The 17,273-nt window shown below is 39.0% G+C and overlaps 1 protein-coding gene across 8 annotated transcripts in view; it reads right to left on the minus strand.

The window, feature by feature from the left end:
* Nucleotides 1–5,148: 5,148 nt before the first annotated feature.
* amotl1 (angiomotin like 1) overlaps nt 5,149–17,273 on the minus strand; it is a 127,718-nt gene continuing 115,593 nt past the window's right edge. For 7 of the 8 annotated variants that reach the window (XM_080196984.1, XM_080196978.1, XM_080196981.1 and 4 more), the window contains 4 exons: nt 15,682–15,807; nt 13,289–13,554; nt 10,346–10,594; nt 5,149–9,021 (listed from right to left, as the gene is read on the minus strand). In XM_080196984.1, coding sequence (XP_080053110.1) covers nt 8,915–9,021; nt 10,346–10,594; nt 13,289–13,554; nt 15,682–15,807 — 748 coding nt within the window. In that variant the 3' untranslated portion in view covers nt 5,149–8,914. The remainder of the gene's footprint in view (nt 9,022–10,345; nt 10,595–13,288; nt 13,555–15,681; nt 15,808–17,273) is intronic. The other variant, XM_080196983.1, reaches the window with a different exon arrangement.

Raw genomic sequence — 17,273 nt, forward strand, 5'->3', positions numbered from 1 at the left:
CTGGGGTCTTAATTATTTACGATCTATAGAAAAGCAAAGCATTATGAAGCAAGCGTAGACACATGGAGAAATAAGAAAAAAGAGCAACAGTAGACCATGCAGTCTCTCAAACCTGCTCCACCATTTAGCATGATCATAGTTGATCTTCTGCGGTTTAGAACGGAGTTGAGGAGGAACTTCTTCACTCAAAGGGTGGTGAATCTCTGGAATTCTCTGCCCGTTGAAGTGGTGGAGGCTGCCTCGCTAAATATTTTTAAGACGCGGGTTGATGGGTTTTTGATAGGAGAGGGGATTAAAGGTTATGGGGAGAGGGCGGGAAAGTGGAACTGAGCAGCGACAGATCAGCCATGATCTTATTGAATGGCGGGGCAGGCTCGAAGGGCTGGATGGCCTACTCCTGCTCCTATTTCTTATGTTCTTATGTAACTCCACTTTTCTGTCTGCTCTCCATTCATTTGGGTCAGGGTTAATCTGATAACTCCATTTTCTGCTTGCCCATAATCCTTCACTCCCTGTAGATCAAAAATCTAACTCAGCCTTGAATATCTTCAAGAACCCAGGCTCTGCTGTTCCCTGAACTAAAGAAGTCCAAAGATTAACAACCTTCCAAGAGAAATAATTCTTCTTTTACATTTAAATGCGAAACTGCTTAATTTAAAACTGAGTCCACTGTCAGATTTCCAACGATTCACAACCTATAACTGAACACATCTCTCCTAAATTCAGTCTTAAATGATAAACCTTTATCCTGATTTAGATTCCCGAACCGGCGGAAACATCTCCCAATGCCTAGCCTATCAAAAATCTTAAGGACTTTGTATGTTTAAATGAGATCACTGCTCACTCTTCCTCTTGTGAATGTAGGCCCAAACATACTCAGCTTCTCATCATAGGACAACCTTCACATCTCAGAATCCAACCTAGTGAACATTTGTTGTAATGTTTCTAATGCAAGTATACCCTTCCTTAAATATGCAGACTGAAATTTCACAAGATACTCCAGTTGTGGGCACACTAAAAGATGATATAATTCGAGCAAGATCTTGTATTCTTGTATTCCAAATCTATTGCAATAAAGACCAACTTGACATTTATCTTCCGAATTGATAGAGGCAGCCAGTCTCTGTTGTTCACCGCACAGAATGCAATCATCGTGCTATAATTGAAGAGACCAAGTGTGTGAGGGTTTTAACAAAAGTTGAAAGATTCACTTAGCTTGGGCTAGAGGAAGATATCTCCAGGGTAACGCTCTGTGAATGTCAGTTGTTCATCTGGAAAAGGAAAAAGGAAGCAATCCATTGGGAACTGAGAATAGTTTTGGATTGATTCCTGGAGAATGGAATGTCCACTTAAGGGACAGAGTAAAGTATAACCGTGGAGATAGATTATCAGTGCTTTTGAAAGTTAAATAGGGAAATCTTTTTGTAAAATATATGTTCCCAAAATGTGTTTAATCAATACTGCTTTTAATTTGTTTATTAAAGTCTTAAATTGTGAAATCTTACCCAGTGATTCTTTCAGTCAGTCACTGGAAGGCTAAGTTTGTTTTAAAGTTATTGACCTGTGCTGGGATTTTAATACTTGGAGCAAGTGCAGGAGGTGAAGACTGGACTGATTTCTTACATTTTGAAAACATTCTTACGCTTACCAATCAAGAAATATTCATCTGGAACCAGTATTAGTCCAGGAGGATGAATAGGCTGATACACAGAGCAAACTAGGTAAAAGGAACTGTTCGATGTAGTATAAAAAGGGGCCTCAGTCAGAGGCTTTAGAGTCATGAGGTATCATTTTGTAGCCAAGGAGCCTCAGATCTTCAAAGATGTTACAATAACATAAGTGGAAGCTGTGGGAGCAAATTTGAAGAATGTACTTGTGATGGTAATACACAGAGTCTGCAATCTGTATCTGTGGCAGTACAATAGATGAGAGTTCAATCTTGAAAAGTGTAGCAGCTCTTATCTATTGTAAAGATCCCCACAGGTTGGATTAATGACCTTTCATCAGCATTATACAGACTATAAATGAAGCCCAAGTTGTTATATTTCCAGTATTAGCTTTTTGGATTTTTGCTCCATGTCTTAGCATCCATACTAGGAACTTCGACTGTTCCAGATTAGACAGGGTGTGTATAATGGCTTTGGAATCTCCCATTCATTCATTTAATGACCTTGTTGCCACACTCAATCTGCCCTCTGATTCATCAATGTCCCAAACTACTGGCACCAAATGAATGAAATTGCATGATGCTCTGCTTAGGCTGACATGACATTTGCCTTCATCTGAAGGGAGTAGAAATGTGTAATTAAGGCATGGCAACAGTGACTTTGTGAAGTCCCAAGTTGCAGCCTGAAGCAGACTTTTCAATGCTTAATCAACCTGCGACATGCACCACAACAGCTCCCATCATCAGGCACTTGTATTGAAGTGCATTATCAATGCACTTTTACCACTTGATGCATCAAGGAAAGGCAGAAGATTAGCAATAATAGAACTGAAAATGCTGGAAATACTTAGCAGATCTGGCAGCATCTGTGAAGAGGGACGAACAGTTAACGTTTCAGGTCAAAGATCAGCCGATTAGCAGTACATGTTAGGAAAGCAATGCTAGCATAATGGGAAGTATAATGATGAGACAAATTTCATTTCTCAATAAAAACAATGATCAAGAATCAGAGAATTGTTATAGTGCAGAAGGCAGATATTTGGTGTATCATGTCTATACTGGCTCTCCAAACAAACATCATGGCTTAGTGCCATTCTCTTATCTTTCCCCATACCATTGCACATTGTTTCTATTCAAGTAATCATCTAACACTCTCTTGAATGCCTCGATTGAATCTGCCTTTGCCACACCTCTAACCTGAACCACTCATGAAGGTTTTTTCTCTTGTCACATTTGCAAATCAATTTAAATTTGTGTCCTCTTGTTCTTGATACTTTTGCAATTAGGGACAGTTTCTCCCTATCCACTCTGTCCAGCCCCCTCATAATGTTGAGCATCTCTTATCAAATGTCCACTTAGCATTCTGCTCTCCAATCTATCCTCATAACTGAAGTTTCTTACATCTGGAACCTTTCCTGTAAACCTCTCCTGCACTCTTCCCAATGCATTCATGTTCTTACCATCATGTTTTGCCCAGAACTGTAACAATATTCCATCTTGTACAAATTCAACATAATCTTCTTGCTCTTGTACTCTATGCCCTATTAATAAAACCCAAAATACAATATGCTTTATTAACTGCTCTTTCCACTTGTCCTGACAGCTTCAGTGATCTATGCACACGTGCACCCACGTTTGTCTTCTTCTGCACCTCTAAGAATTTTATCGTCTCGCCATCACCTCACACTTGTTCGCACTGAACTTCATTTGCCACCAATGATGCTGGTCAAATTCATTTATCTACAGAAGTTGTGATGAAAATGGAAAGTGATTTTGACATGGTCAGTAGAATGGCGGCCATTTGGTGTTCACAAAAAAGGTCAATACAAAAATGGAGTAGTGGCTGACTCAGATCCCATCAATATTACAGCTCTTCTAAATCTATTTTACCAAAGTGCTCAGCAGAGTAGGAAACCCACTGCCTCAATTAATTTCAGAGCAATCTAGGAGGAAGTGAGTTTTGATAATGGATTTGTTGAGAAAGTTAAAAACCAATTGAGCCAACAGAAGGAACCTAGTCCACGGTTCAGTAACCGTATGCCTAGAAATGAAAATTATTGGGATAAATTAAAGCTTGGGTATCCAATCTTTAGGAATTTAAATTACAGAGTTGTTAGAGCTTAAAGCATGCTATTCAGCCCTTTGTGTCTGTGCCAGCTCTCCAGAGGAGCAATTTACCTAGTGCCTTCTACCCATCCCTCCACATATTCTTCCTTTACAGATAACAATCCAATTTCCTCTTGAATGCTTCAACTGAACCAGTCTCTACCCATGCTCTAAGGGCATGATCCTAATTACTCACAGCATAGAAAAGTTTTTTTACATCACTCTTACTTCCTTTGCCAGTTACCTTAATTCTGTGCCCTCTTGGTCTCAATTCTTCTGTTAGTGGGAATAATTCTTCCCTACTCCATTCCAGTCCTCTCAAGATTTTGAATACCTTTATCAAATCTCCTCTCAACCTTCTCTTTCCCAAGAAAAATAGTTCCAACTTCACCAATCTACGCAACTGAAGTTCCTCATCCTGAGACCATTCTCATGAAATTTTTCTGCACTCTCTCCTAAGCCTGCCACCTTCAGTGGTTCATACAGATATACCCTCAGGACCCTCTGCTCCTTGTATTCTTTATTTTATATTGCCTTCTTCCCCTCAAAGTCAGTCACTCCACGCACTCTGCGCTAAATTTCATCTACCACTTCTAGGTCCTGATGGGAGTTTTACACCATACTTCACCCAGTTCACAATGCTTCCATGTATTATATCATTTACAAATTTTGAATTGTACCATGTACACCAAGGTCATTAATATATCTGAGGAAGAGCAAAGTATCAACACCGAATCCTGGAAGACTCCACTACAAACCTTCCTTCAGTCCAAAATACATCCTTTAACCACTCCTGTCAATTAGTTGAAATATTACAAGGAATAATAGAAACTAATCCTTTCAAAATGAGATTTTAGAAGAAAAGGTTGAAACTTTACCAACATATTTCTCAGTGAATGAAGTAATAATGAAACCAACTCGTATGGAGACTGTAATCTTTCCAGCATGAAATAACTTATAATACAACGTATTGTATATTTTCTTAAGTTTTTATTATGTACAATAAGCAAAATGTTCAAAAATAAAGCAAGAAAGACAAAAAAAAACACTTTGGTTGACAAATAGCTTTGTGACATCAAGTCCTTTTCCCCAATTGACAACTGTACAAAATCATGCCCTTGATATAATCAGCTACCTGTACAGCACTGGCCAGCCATTGCCTTTCTCCTCTGTGACAATAGGTTTGTTCACAGCCATACCAATTAATACAAACATTTTTACACAAGTCAGCCAAAAATAAAACAAAAGTGCTGTCTGGAATGAACTCAGCAAACACTCAAAGTAAACATCAGCAAGTGGATAATACAATGGCCAAAATCAGCTTTCTGAAAAATGTTGCACTTTCCCTCAGTGGGAATTTTAGTAAATGTTTAAAAAAACATTTAAAACAGTTACTATGTATTAGTGAAATGGTATGAAAGTTGTTGAGGCTTACATGCCAAAGTTTTATTTGGTCAAAAGGTTTCACTCAATTATCCAGATTAAATTTTACAACTAAATTTAACAGCCATGACATTGGCCCTGTCCACTGACCAGAAAGCCAGGGGCTACTTCACCTTGCTCATTTCCAGAAGCTTTGCTCCATTACATGCCCAGTTAACTTTGCTATCAGGAGTCAGGGAAGGGACTCCATGGGCTACAGGGAGACCAATTGCAAGCAACCCCAGCTGAGCTAGCAAGCAGCTGTCAACTTTTACTGAACAGTCTCCCCATGTGGCAAACCACCCCCCCCCACCAGCCCAGATGATCCTACTAGTGGCTGATGGCGAGCGCCTCGGCTGTGGAAAATGCCATGGGGAGGAGGGGAAACTTGATCAATTCCAACCTATGCCTTTTCACATACACAATGATCATACATACCAATGTCAATCATGGACCATACCAATTTGGGAGTGCCTGAAGGAACCATAAAATGATTGCTTTTATACAATGAAATAAAAATCATCATGTAGTCCCCTAAACTGCAAGCCAGTCAAATAACAGAGCATTATATCCAATGACCATGACCTTTTTGGAAGATCCAGCTCAATAAAAGATACATCAGTATTCACTGATTGAAAATGGATACTGTTCTTGATTTCTTAAAATACATGAACCTGTATGTCCTAGAGCCCACATTGTTCAAAAAAATGTTTGAAGACACATTAACAGTGGGAATTAAACAGTTTTCTATTTGTATTCCTTGTTATCCTTTCTTCCCCCATCATGTAAAGCAGGGGTGGTCAAACATTCTGAACCTTAGAATACTATGATCTCCAGACATTTGAGATCCACAAACATGGTAAACATTCACTATCGCACACAATTATGTGCCTTCCATCTCCATTTACTCAATCATCCCTTCCTCCCCCTACATGGATTAAAACTTGGAAAATTTCTCCACCTTGCCCAGATGCAGGAGAATTGGATTGGAGAGAAGCAGTGTCAGGGCCCAAATCCAAGGCCCCGATTCTCAGCTTCCATTGTCCATTTCCTGCCATCTTTGGCCCTGCTCTCACCCAGTGCAGTGACAGAAACTCCTGCAGCCAAGGCAGCATCAGGCAGATGATCCAGTACAGGAAGCTCTGCAGGCTTCATGTGGGAGGAGCAGCTACTGGGGCTGTGTCCTCTCCATTGCAGAATCACAGAAATCAGTCTGCATCAGTCAGGTTAGAGTTAGGTGATGGATGTTGCAGCTCTGCCTGCCTAGCTAGAGCTCTGTCCCATTCTTCAGAACATTTCAGATTAATCTTCCCGCTTGCACAACCACCTCAATTTATCTGCTAAATAGCGCTTTATCTGAAAGCAATGGATTGGCCACCCCTGAAGTATAGCATGATCAGAAATACCATTTCCTCTGCACTGTCCTAACAACATGTCTTAGAACTAACTTCAAAGTACCTGCACTGCATCACAATGTCCCATTTACTGTCATCCTTGTAGTTTTCTGAATGAACGGCAAATGTACAGGTTGATCTTTAATTGTTCCTTACACACAGGTATCATGAATAAATCTCAATCACCCAGAAACATCTATTATCATTTTAAGACTAACAGAATGTTTAGCCATTATTTAAAGTAATAATTGCTTTCCAATTGCATGCTGCATTGAGACCAAATAACTAACACAAGGAGATTGAAGGTTAACTGGGTTTCAGTAATACTGCTAATCTATTATAACTATTCAGCTCCATTTTAAAGCTCTCTCTGATCTCTGCAATTTGTTGGAGTTAATGTTTCCACTGGTCATCAACCATTACTTGGAATTTCTATAGCAGCTCCTCCACCCTCCCATCGTTACTTCAGTAGAAAATCAATGGAAACTCTGAAGAACAGCATCGATGGCTGAGAAAATAATTTCTTCAAGGTTTCTACCAATTTTCTGCCTGGTTATGAGATCCAAGACATTCCTGGGAAAATTCTATCACTATGTATTTATTCAAAATCTGTTTTTGCAAATAAAGTGTTATTCAAATATCCCAATCTGCCAAGATCTTTTATCTTTGGGTTAACATACAATAATCCCACTTTCAACTAGATAATGACTTTAAACACAAAACCTAATGGGCATTAGTTCTGCTACAACCGCTATTTCTGGAAACTGAGGACGTGCTGAATTGTTTTTAGGTCTAACTTTGAGATTCTACCACTGTTTAAGTAGATGCAGTTAAACCAGGCAGTTATTCCTACGTCAAGCTGAGCAACTGGGAGTTCCAAAGGAGGCAGCTTTTCACTCAAAGGATAATCAGTATGCACAACATAAGCACAGGTTTTGGGGAATATGTTATAAAGTTCTTCACAGATCCAGAGAATAACAAACTGCAACCTGATGCAGTTTGATCTAGAGAGCATCTGACTATGCTTGGCAAATCACCAGAACATCTGCTATCGAACCAAGCTCTGAATCTTAACAGAAACTCTGCCTCTTAAATCTTGCCAATATGCCTAGAGAAGAAATGATTCACTTGTGCCCAAGGTTACTGCAAGTGTGACCATTTATTTTCGTGCCAACAGGGAGTAACTGGACCCTGGGACAATATTGGTCACTTTACTCTGCGGTATGTGTAGAAAATATAATCCTGACTTTTACTGTTTGTCAATAATATTTCAACTGAACATTACAAAACTATTTAATGCCTAAAACAATCCAGTGTTTGTACATAAGTTAATCTTTCACCCCTTTTGATAATGGTTTACTTAACCAGAATTAGTGAGATTAACCATTCATTAGACCACAGAGTAAATACTGTTGTAATCTGCAAACCAGAGTGATTGTCAGTTATACAGTGATGGACAAATCCAATAACACAGTTATTTATGTGCTGGGTGTGGCTCTAATTTCTGGTAACCTGCATTTTTATATTTCTGCTTTTGTATTAATTTCCTTTGATTGTATTACGTGCAACAAAAATACACTGCAGACATTTGTGTTAGATTATTATAGCATACCTCAGAAAGCCTACTTTTAAAACGCCACATCATCCATTCAGTAGTGACCTTTCCTCTATTTGGTGTTTATTAGTATATATTTGCTGAGTTTAGAATTCACAGAAAGCAGGAGTCAACCTTTTGAAGCATCTTAGAGTTAACTCCAAAGTAGACAAAGAGCAGAATTACACTATGCAATAGTGGCAGGATGGTGTCTATCCAACTGCCTTATATCCCAATAGTTACACAATTGAATCATCTATTGAAATGCAATAAAGGTGCTACTTTATACTGTGTACTGTGTACACATGGTCATTGTTTTCAGCAGAAGTGCAAAAGAGCCAAAAGAACACTGATCCACTTCTATATCAATAGAAGATAAGTGCATAGATATACTTTTATGAGACATGGTAGTCAGAATGCTGTGCTCTTAGCCTGAATCTTTAAGATTACATGTCCATCAGATACATTTCAAAACAAAAACACTCACCATATCCTATCTCATCTGTCCATCTTCCTCTTTGCTCTGTACATTCTTAACTTATTTACATCATGTTCCACTCAGCGTACATCTAGATACAAAATTCTTCCCAAAATTTCTCATCTACTCCCAAACAGCTTGTCTTCTTATTTTAAAACAATTCCGCAACTTCTGAAGATTCAAACTCTTTGATTCTCCGGCCTTTAGTGCAAGCTTTGATCATCCGCGGACTAAGCAGCAGCAAGATCCTGTTCTTAAATGAGAATTTCGACCACATCATCATCAAAGTCAGGTTTTTGGAAGGAATAGCTGCCTCTTCCTTTGCTCTCGTGTGATTTGATATGCATGATGGAAGCATCTGCTAAAGAGGTGGAAATATCATTAGAAAGTACCAGTTCTTTGGGAAAGGAAACTTAGGAGTTTCCCATGTCTGAAGAGCTGCTGCCTTCACAAAAGGTGTTCTGAAAATCTTTATTATTCCTTGTTTTGCATGCATTATCTAACCATATAATTGCATCGATACTGCTATCTTAAAAAGTAGATTTCCAGACAAAAAAAGTTCTCAAACATGTTTTTAAGCTATTTTAACGTATTAATCATATTAATTAAAGAATGACTTACAGAACAACAGAATTAATGACAAATCATCATGATTAAAATATTGCAACTGACATCTTTTGTTACTCTCTTTAATTTTCTGTTCTCCCATCTTCTCCTTAAAACGATAAATACCTACGTGGGGTCTAACAGCACAAGCGTTACCTATTCAGAAGTGTTTCTCACACATCCATTATTCATTCAAGTGTGTTGATGAGTGTAAATGGCTATCCAGTTGTACCAAAGATAATTTCTTAGCTGAGTACAGTCCTCATCCAACATCACAGAGGCACATTTTTAGCAGGGAACCATTGACTCCTGAGTGAATTACCTTTTCTTAAGCTCAGTTTTACCATGTCTAGCTCTACCAACCTGACTACAGCTCAGACATGAGTTCATGAAGAGTGTCATTGTCCACCCTGCTTTATTTTGACTGTTGCATTAATAAACAGTTGCATACTCGTGTCCATTCCATGCTTACATAGGTGCAAATGCAGCTATTTCATGCATACACAAAGCCTTTTTAATATCATTACTCCCCCCCCCATCAGGTTTCACTCCGGGCATAAGATGGTAGTTAATTCCTACACTTATTTACTTTCCATAAGTTTTCCTGAACAAAAGCAGTCCAAGATACTGAGGCTAATTATAGTGCTTCAACCACTACCCAAGACCAACTAATTTGGCTCACAGCAAGGACAGATCTGTGATTTGCCTGGTCTGGATCTATGCCATGTTGCATCTAGCTTCCAAGTCTCTACAGACAGTTCATTATTGCTACCCACCTTTGAAGGGAAGGTTAAATCAGGAGTAATGGGGTGGATGGACAATTATTTTTAAAAGTGAAGTGCTCCATGATTCTGAATACTAATCATATAGCAAATGACAGTTATGAATGTTAAGTTTATTCTGTTAGGTCTAGTGAATCATTCTTAAAATGGTCTCCAACACTAAATCCCCCTATATTCACCAGTTTGAGTGATATTGCTCTTTTAGAAGCATGACTATCAGGAGATTCTGCTTTGTAAATTTCAGGGAGGGAACTCAAATCAACTTCATTAAACATTCCAACGAGCAGAACAATTTACCTATTTTTTCAGCACTGCCTCGTGCGGATTTCGGTCTCACAATGGGGCTGCTGATGGGAGTTGTGCTGAGCCTTCTCCTTCCATGGATTGGAGCACTACTTGGACGGACCAGTTCAGGACTTTTATCTGTCTGAGTACTATTATCCTTGCTGCCAGTTTTAATGTGTGTAGAAACCACTGGGATTGAAGGTGCAGTTGTTTGAAGAGAGGTGCGCAAAACTTCCCGACTGTCTTTAATTTGAAGCAATCCTGTGAAATGCAAGCAGATTAAGAGTCTAGTGTTTAGAAGCTTTGTAGGTTTGCATATTTCAATCTGGTCCCGCATAAATACAGCAAACTTGTTTGTGTAACAGATTCACTTAAGACTAAATCTCAACAGAAACACACCATAGGGTAAAATGATGAAGTTCACATATAAATACTAAATGAACTACATTATAGTTAGTGTACTGTACTTTAATGCAACGCCTAACTTGATTAAAACTTCTCTGTGGCTACTCTCACCAAATGGTGACTTTCACAAAACAGCTTCCAAATACGTTCTCAGTAAGTGCAAATCTTTTTAGTGGGTAGCACACTAGTGAGTAAATCTTCCTTATACAGCTTCTATCATTGCAAATGGGACCACTGTAGACAGCATCAAAAAATCAATATGCTTTATGCAGATTTACAAAGAAAGTGTATCACACATAAAAACACAATAAACGTACAAGATTTCAATATTGCAAAACTTGATGGAAGGAAGCTCTCTTTCTATTGCTTGTAGAAAAACTGCAAATGCATTTGTAAAGAACACATTTTTCATTGTGGGAATTTCCATGGTATTTTTAGATTTATGTTTCTCCAAATTGGGCTGCCTGCCATGGAGTTTTACTCAGTGTCAGAGATCAATTTTGTTGCAGCTGATAAAATATTGCTACATTGGTAAATACAAATGGGTTGTGTGATAGTAAGCAACTATGCCAGGAGACTGATGTGTCATCATAGAATCTCTTTAGTGCATAAGGAGGCTATTCAGCCCATCAAGTCTGCATCAACCACAATCCTATCCAGGCCCTATTCTTGTGACCCCACATATTTACTCTGCTAATCCTCTGACACTAGGTTAGTTTAGCATGGCCAATCAACCTAACCCACACATCTTTGGACTGTGGGAGGAAACCAGAGCATCCAAAGGAAACCCATGCAGACATGGGGAGAATGTGCAAACTCCACACAGACAGTGACCTGAGATTGGAATTGAACCCAGGTTCCTGGTGCTGTGAGGCAGCAGTGCCACCCTATGTGATAATAAGCAATCTAGAGGAAGACTAGTTTTGTGTGGTAGTAAGCAATCTAGACCACATAAATACAGGTTCAATTCCTAGTCTGTATTACATTAACTGAGCACAGTTGATTCTACTTGTTACTCCTGACTAGTGATCCAAGGACACACTGTGGAATGTGGGCTTAATTGTCCACTAATTTGGTTCAACGATGGAAGACCTATTGGTCAAATAGGCTGCCAGCACTTGGTGCTATTTAGTGAATAGGTGTAGGAGTGCCTAGCATCAATGAAATTGTCTTGATATGATTCACTACAGGAAAGTTAGACAGAAAACTGAAAACTCAAACAGCACATAAATTGATATACAAAATAAAACAAAACAAAAACAATTGGCACTGAATTCACTTGTTTCTTAGGGGTGCCTGAATTAATTTTGAAATGAAACATTTGCCATCATTTTGGTCTGTTACTAAGAACATGTTGAATGGCTGGTAAAATTAACAAAAGGTTCAATAGAGTTATTTCCAGTCAAGAGGTTTCAGAAATACATTAACAAAAGCCACAGCAGATACACAACAACAACATAGAGGACTGTGTAGCACAAAATGCACAACTGCTCCTGCCATCCAACGCCAGCAACTGCTTCTCTGAAGGCGGCTGTAAGAAGCAGAGACCGCACCATAAAAATATAGGGAAGTAAAATGACAATTAGAAAGAAAACTTGAGAACCAGGCTGTTTCTCCAACTTAGACTATTACTGAAGCAGCGTTATTCAAGAAGTCTTGTTGGGATATAATAGTGCAGTGCTGTCACTGGGTTTTAATTAGTGGGTGTATGAAACTATAATGCTACATTCAGACAAGCAGTTCAAAAAATATCTCTTGGCAGAATATTTTTAAAGCCTTTTGGAAAGATTTTCACTCCCTTCATTCACTGGGTGGTTACAAGATCCCAAAGCTATTTTAAACAGCTTACTAGGCGGAGTGTTCACTGTGGAGGTTTTGCTCAGTAAGAGCAGATAGTTCAGGAGAAAGAAAGAAACCCAAAAGGTAGAGGTATTAGAATGATTTTTGTGGGGTCGAGAGCAGCAAGATTGTCCTGCAGGCTCCATAAGAGGTTCACTGCACTAGGCCTCCCCAGTTATATAACAGCAGCACAAAAGACAGCTACATTCAGCCTATCACTAGCATCGGGAGAAACATGAGACATCAAGTTAAGAATATGAAGAATGTAAGAACATGAGCAGCATAGTATTGAAGTATTATTTTCCTACAGTATATTGGTGAAGGACAGTGTGATGGCACTGTAGTTAGCACTGCTGCCTCACAGTGCCAGGGACCCAGGTTTGATTCCCAGCTTGGGTCACTGTCTGTGCGGAGTCTGCACGTTCTCCCCATGTCCGCATGTGAGTGCTCTGGTTTCCTCCCACAGTCTGAAAGATGTGCTGGTTAGGCCATGCTAAATTCTCTCTCAGTGTACCCGAACAGGTGCCAGAGTGTGGTGACTAGGTGATTTTCACAGTAACTTCATTGCAGTGTTAATGTAAGCCTACTTACGACTAATAGATAAACTTTAACTTTTAAGTAACTAAATAAACAGTGGCAATATTGACTTTGTATGACTATTTTCCTTTCTCAGTCACAATGAATGTATTTTATTATTTGTATAATGCTTACCCAGACTTCCCTTCCAACCCTTTTCCTCCTTTTTTTCCTCGACTATCTGAGAATTGCTCAGAGACGCCTGGCGAGAATGTAGTCCAGTGCTTCCAGACATAGAGGAGATCGATCTGCCTGGCCTGAGTGATCCGGGCTCAGTTTTTCCTGGTTCCTTTCGAGAACGCTGCTGGAGCACTTTTATCATGGCATCTTTTTCGATAAGTTGTGCGTGAAGATTTTTTATCCTATTGGAGATGCAGTTGAAGCCTGTAACTTCTCCTAACCTGTTGGAAATAGAATTGTTTTATTTATTGAAAAGATTCCAGTTCTTCACTCATTGATTTCCATATTCAGTAAAAACAATCTCCTCTTCTATGCCGACAATCTCCACTGTTTTGTGCATTCTTTTGTCCTGTATACATCTTTATTCTCCTCCAAGCAGTTTACTGGTCATTTAACTCACTCCCTGTGCATGGTATGGCTGATAGACACTTCCATTCTCTTTTCCTAACCTCACCGAAATATCTTTTGATCTTCAGTTCTGATGAATGACACACACCAAAGATGACGGGTGGAATTTTCCGGCCGTTCACACCGGCAGGATTTTATGGTCCTGGTGCAGTGAATGGCTATTTGGCTGAGTGTCAAATTCTCCACCATTGCTTGCAGCGGCAGCAGGGCATGAAAATTTTGTTATATATGCTCTGACCTGCTATTTCTTCCTCTGTTGAGATTTCAGCATCTGCAGGTTTCTGTCGTTTGATTTTTGTATAGTTCTCAATTAATATTGGAATTGGTCCATCTTTATCTCTGATAAATCCCAGCTAATAATATAGACCAATCATATAATAACCCAATTCATGTGATAATCGTGACAGAGTTGGTTCCTTGGGTGAGGCAAGTGAAGCACAGGTTCACTTAATACTGCATTTGAGAAAAGCAATTCCTCTTAGGATATTCTGCAAAACTGCAACTGAATGATCAGTTGCAAAACTGCATTATTCTTACCCCACATAAGCTACCGTGCAGACGGTCTGGGTTCTGTTCCCACCTTACAATGTATGCAGCCAACGATACTGCGCATGCATAAAGTGCTCATTACCATGGTGACAAATATAGCTTGTGCCTCACCTAACAAAAACATGAGTTGAAACTGACTCAGAACAATACACTGACCGCCATTTAGAAACTTATTCTGCTACATCTTGTATTTGATCAGATAAATGCATTCCACTCATCTCATCATCCATTCAGAAACGGTACAGTCCCTCCATCACTGTCCCTTAAATAGCTCCTGGGTGTTTGCATCTATAACGACACCTGGAATTTAACTTTATTAATCACCAATTCTAGACCCAAGTTCAAAACTATCTTTCACCAATTTGAACCTGTGCCTCCTTGTTTTACTTTCAATGCTTAATATCTGCTCTTCCTATCCATCGTCATTATCTTAGATACCTGTCAAAATTGGCCCATTATAGTTGGCATACATTAGGAAAATAATGCCTTGGTAGAGTAAATGTAGAGACAATGATTCTTCTCTGCGAATCAGATGTGACAGTGGATGACACCCACTTAGTGAGGCCTCGCCTACTGGATACTTTGCTTCATTAATATTGAACAATTCATGTCCAAGCTCCAATTTCACCCACTTTACTGGAAAGTTACATTCTTCAGGCTGAATTCTCATTTTGGAAGAATAAACTAAACAGGCAGAAATCAAATGGTAAACTGGGACGCTCATGCAAAAAAGATATAAAATCAGTGATCGAGAGGTCATTACGTTTTGCATTGTTAGTGGTAAAGAGCATAACCTGAGGACATCAATATAAGAAAGTCACCAGAAAATCCAATAGGGAATTCCTAAAGAGTGGTGAGAATGTGAAACTCTGCCACATGGAATAGTTGAAGCAAACAGTATGAAAGGGGAATCTAGACAAACATTTGTGGGAGAAGGCAACAGATGCAATGGTAGATTTAGAAGAAAAGATTTGGGAAGAGGTTCAAGTGGCACATAGACATCAGAATGGAACAATAAGAACATAAGAAATAGGAGCAGGAGTAGGCCATCTAGCCCTTCGAGCCTGCCCCGCCATTCAATAAGATCATGGCTGATCTGTTGTGGCTCAGTTCCACATTCCCGCCCTCTCCCCATAACCCTTAATCCCCTCGCTTATCAAAAACCCATGACTGAAAGCCCTCTTTCTGTACTATACATCTTGCATAATGAATCGTTGTTGCTGGAATATTCTGTGAATAATGGAAATTGTTGGGATCATAACAATTTACAACGGTGATTAGCTAACACAATAATAAGTTAGTCCCATCACAACAAAAATAATCTTCCAAATGATAATCTTGTACAAGTGACAAAAGACGCAGTTTCTCATGCATTAGTGTGTGGGATGTACCCGTGCTCTGCGTCTTGGTATCTTTGATTTGATTGCATTTTCTCCTCTTCCTCCTTCCAGTTTCGTGCTTCCAGTGAACTGTCATTGTAGCTGCTGTTTGGAGAGTGATTTATTATATTTGTGTCCCTGGTAACACAGGAAAAATATTTTTAGTTTTTCCAGCTGTTCAATTATCTTTTTGCCCAAGTCAATGGTTAGTTGTCTTTTTACATAAAGAATCAAAACTACGAAATGCATATAGTGTTTGACAGCACAGATGTAATAGAAAAAAAGGGATTTAATTAATCTCAATTTAGATGGAAAGCTGGAGACAGATTTATTAATGTCAAAAATTATATATTACTATGTACAACTGCAATTTCAATGCAATAGGAAACTTAGGCAATTGTATAACCATCCACCACCCTCATTTTGTATCTCTGCTTAAGTTGAATTTCACCCTAGGATTATAAACTGTTTGCAACTGAGATCTTGTAGGATCTGTAGCTGGCATTCGCATCTTCCAAAGTTATGGTCAATTGTTTTAAAAAAAAAATACCATTCACTTCTTTTCCTAATTCTGAACATATTCTCTAACTAAAATATTCATTCATCAGTTCTTTTTTCAAATGTTGAAGTATCCACTGGGAATGCAGCAGTGCATTTTGTTTCAGGCTTTCAACATGAGCATTTGCTTCCTTGCAACTTAGCCTGTGTGATTCCACTTATAGCAAGTATAAAACATTTGATAGCTCAATTCTGATTAAATCGTGCTTGGTAGTACAGAACTTGAAAACTGCTGAAAGAGAGACATGTTGCTGAAGTTTTTTGTCCTCTATTCATCAGAACAAATGCAAGAATGCCAAATTTAAAATGGTCACAATGATATATACTATAGGAGAATTGGGTGCTGACCGGTTGGCAAATTGATTCTGTTTGGGCAAGGTGCTGCCATGGAGAAAGCAATGGAGCTCAGGGGTCATTCACAAAAAGGCTCAAGCCTCGAACATTTCCCCTTTGTTTGCAGGGGAAGGATTCCAGTGTATAAATATAAGTCACTTCTAGCAAGTGTAACATGAGTCATGTTATGTGTCTGACTAATTATCATAAATTGGCTGTTAATGTAGCTATTAGCATACTCAAGGTTGTTCAACAATTGTTTCTAATCATGTAATCGTATTTAACAGTAGGTGCCTTGTTTTGGGTTTTGTAAGTGCAGATCGGTTGCTTATAGTCTGCACTCCGCATATTACAAACAACATACTGTTTGATTTGATTAGTTAATTGCTGAGACATATGGCCTATGTACCTGGCATTGCAATCTATACATGATGTTGCTCAATTGTACTGAGCATGTTTTTTTTTGGACTGACATAGCATTGTATTAGTGAAAAATACGTAGCCAGCCACTGCATTGTGGCAGGAGCTTGCTTAATTTGTTCTTCAAATTTTTGCCTTTCCAAGGTAATTTCAGGTAGATCAGAGGTTGCCAATGGGAGGCTGGCTGGAGGTGTAGATTCAGGGGTGCAATTCTCCAGGAAGTCTTCAAACTCTCCCAGCCTATGTTGCTTTACCAGTAGTATTTCCTGCTCCAGACTGGTGACCTGGCTGCA

Source organism: Carcharhinus amblyrhynchos, chromosome 10 (assembly GCF_965287045.1).
Source record: "Carcharhinus amblyrhynchos chromosome 10, sCarAmb.v2.hapA, whole genome shotgun sequence".
NCBI lineage: Eukaryota > Metazoa > Chordata > Chondrichthyes > Carcharhiniformes > Carcharhinidae > Carcharhinus > Carcharhinus amblyrhynchos.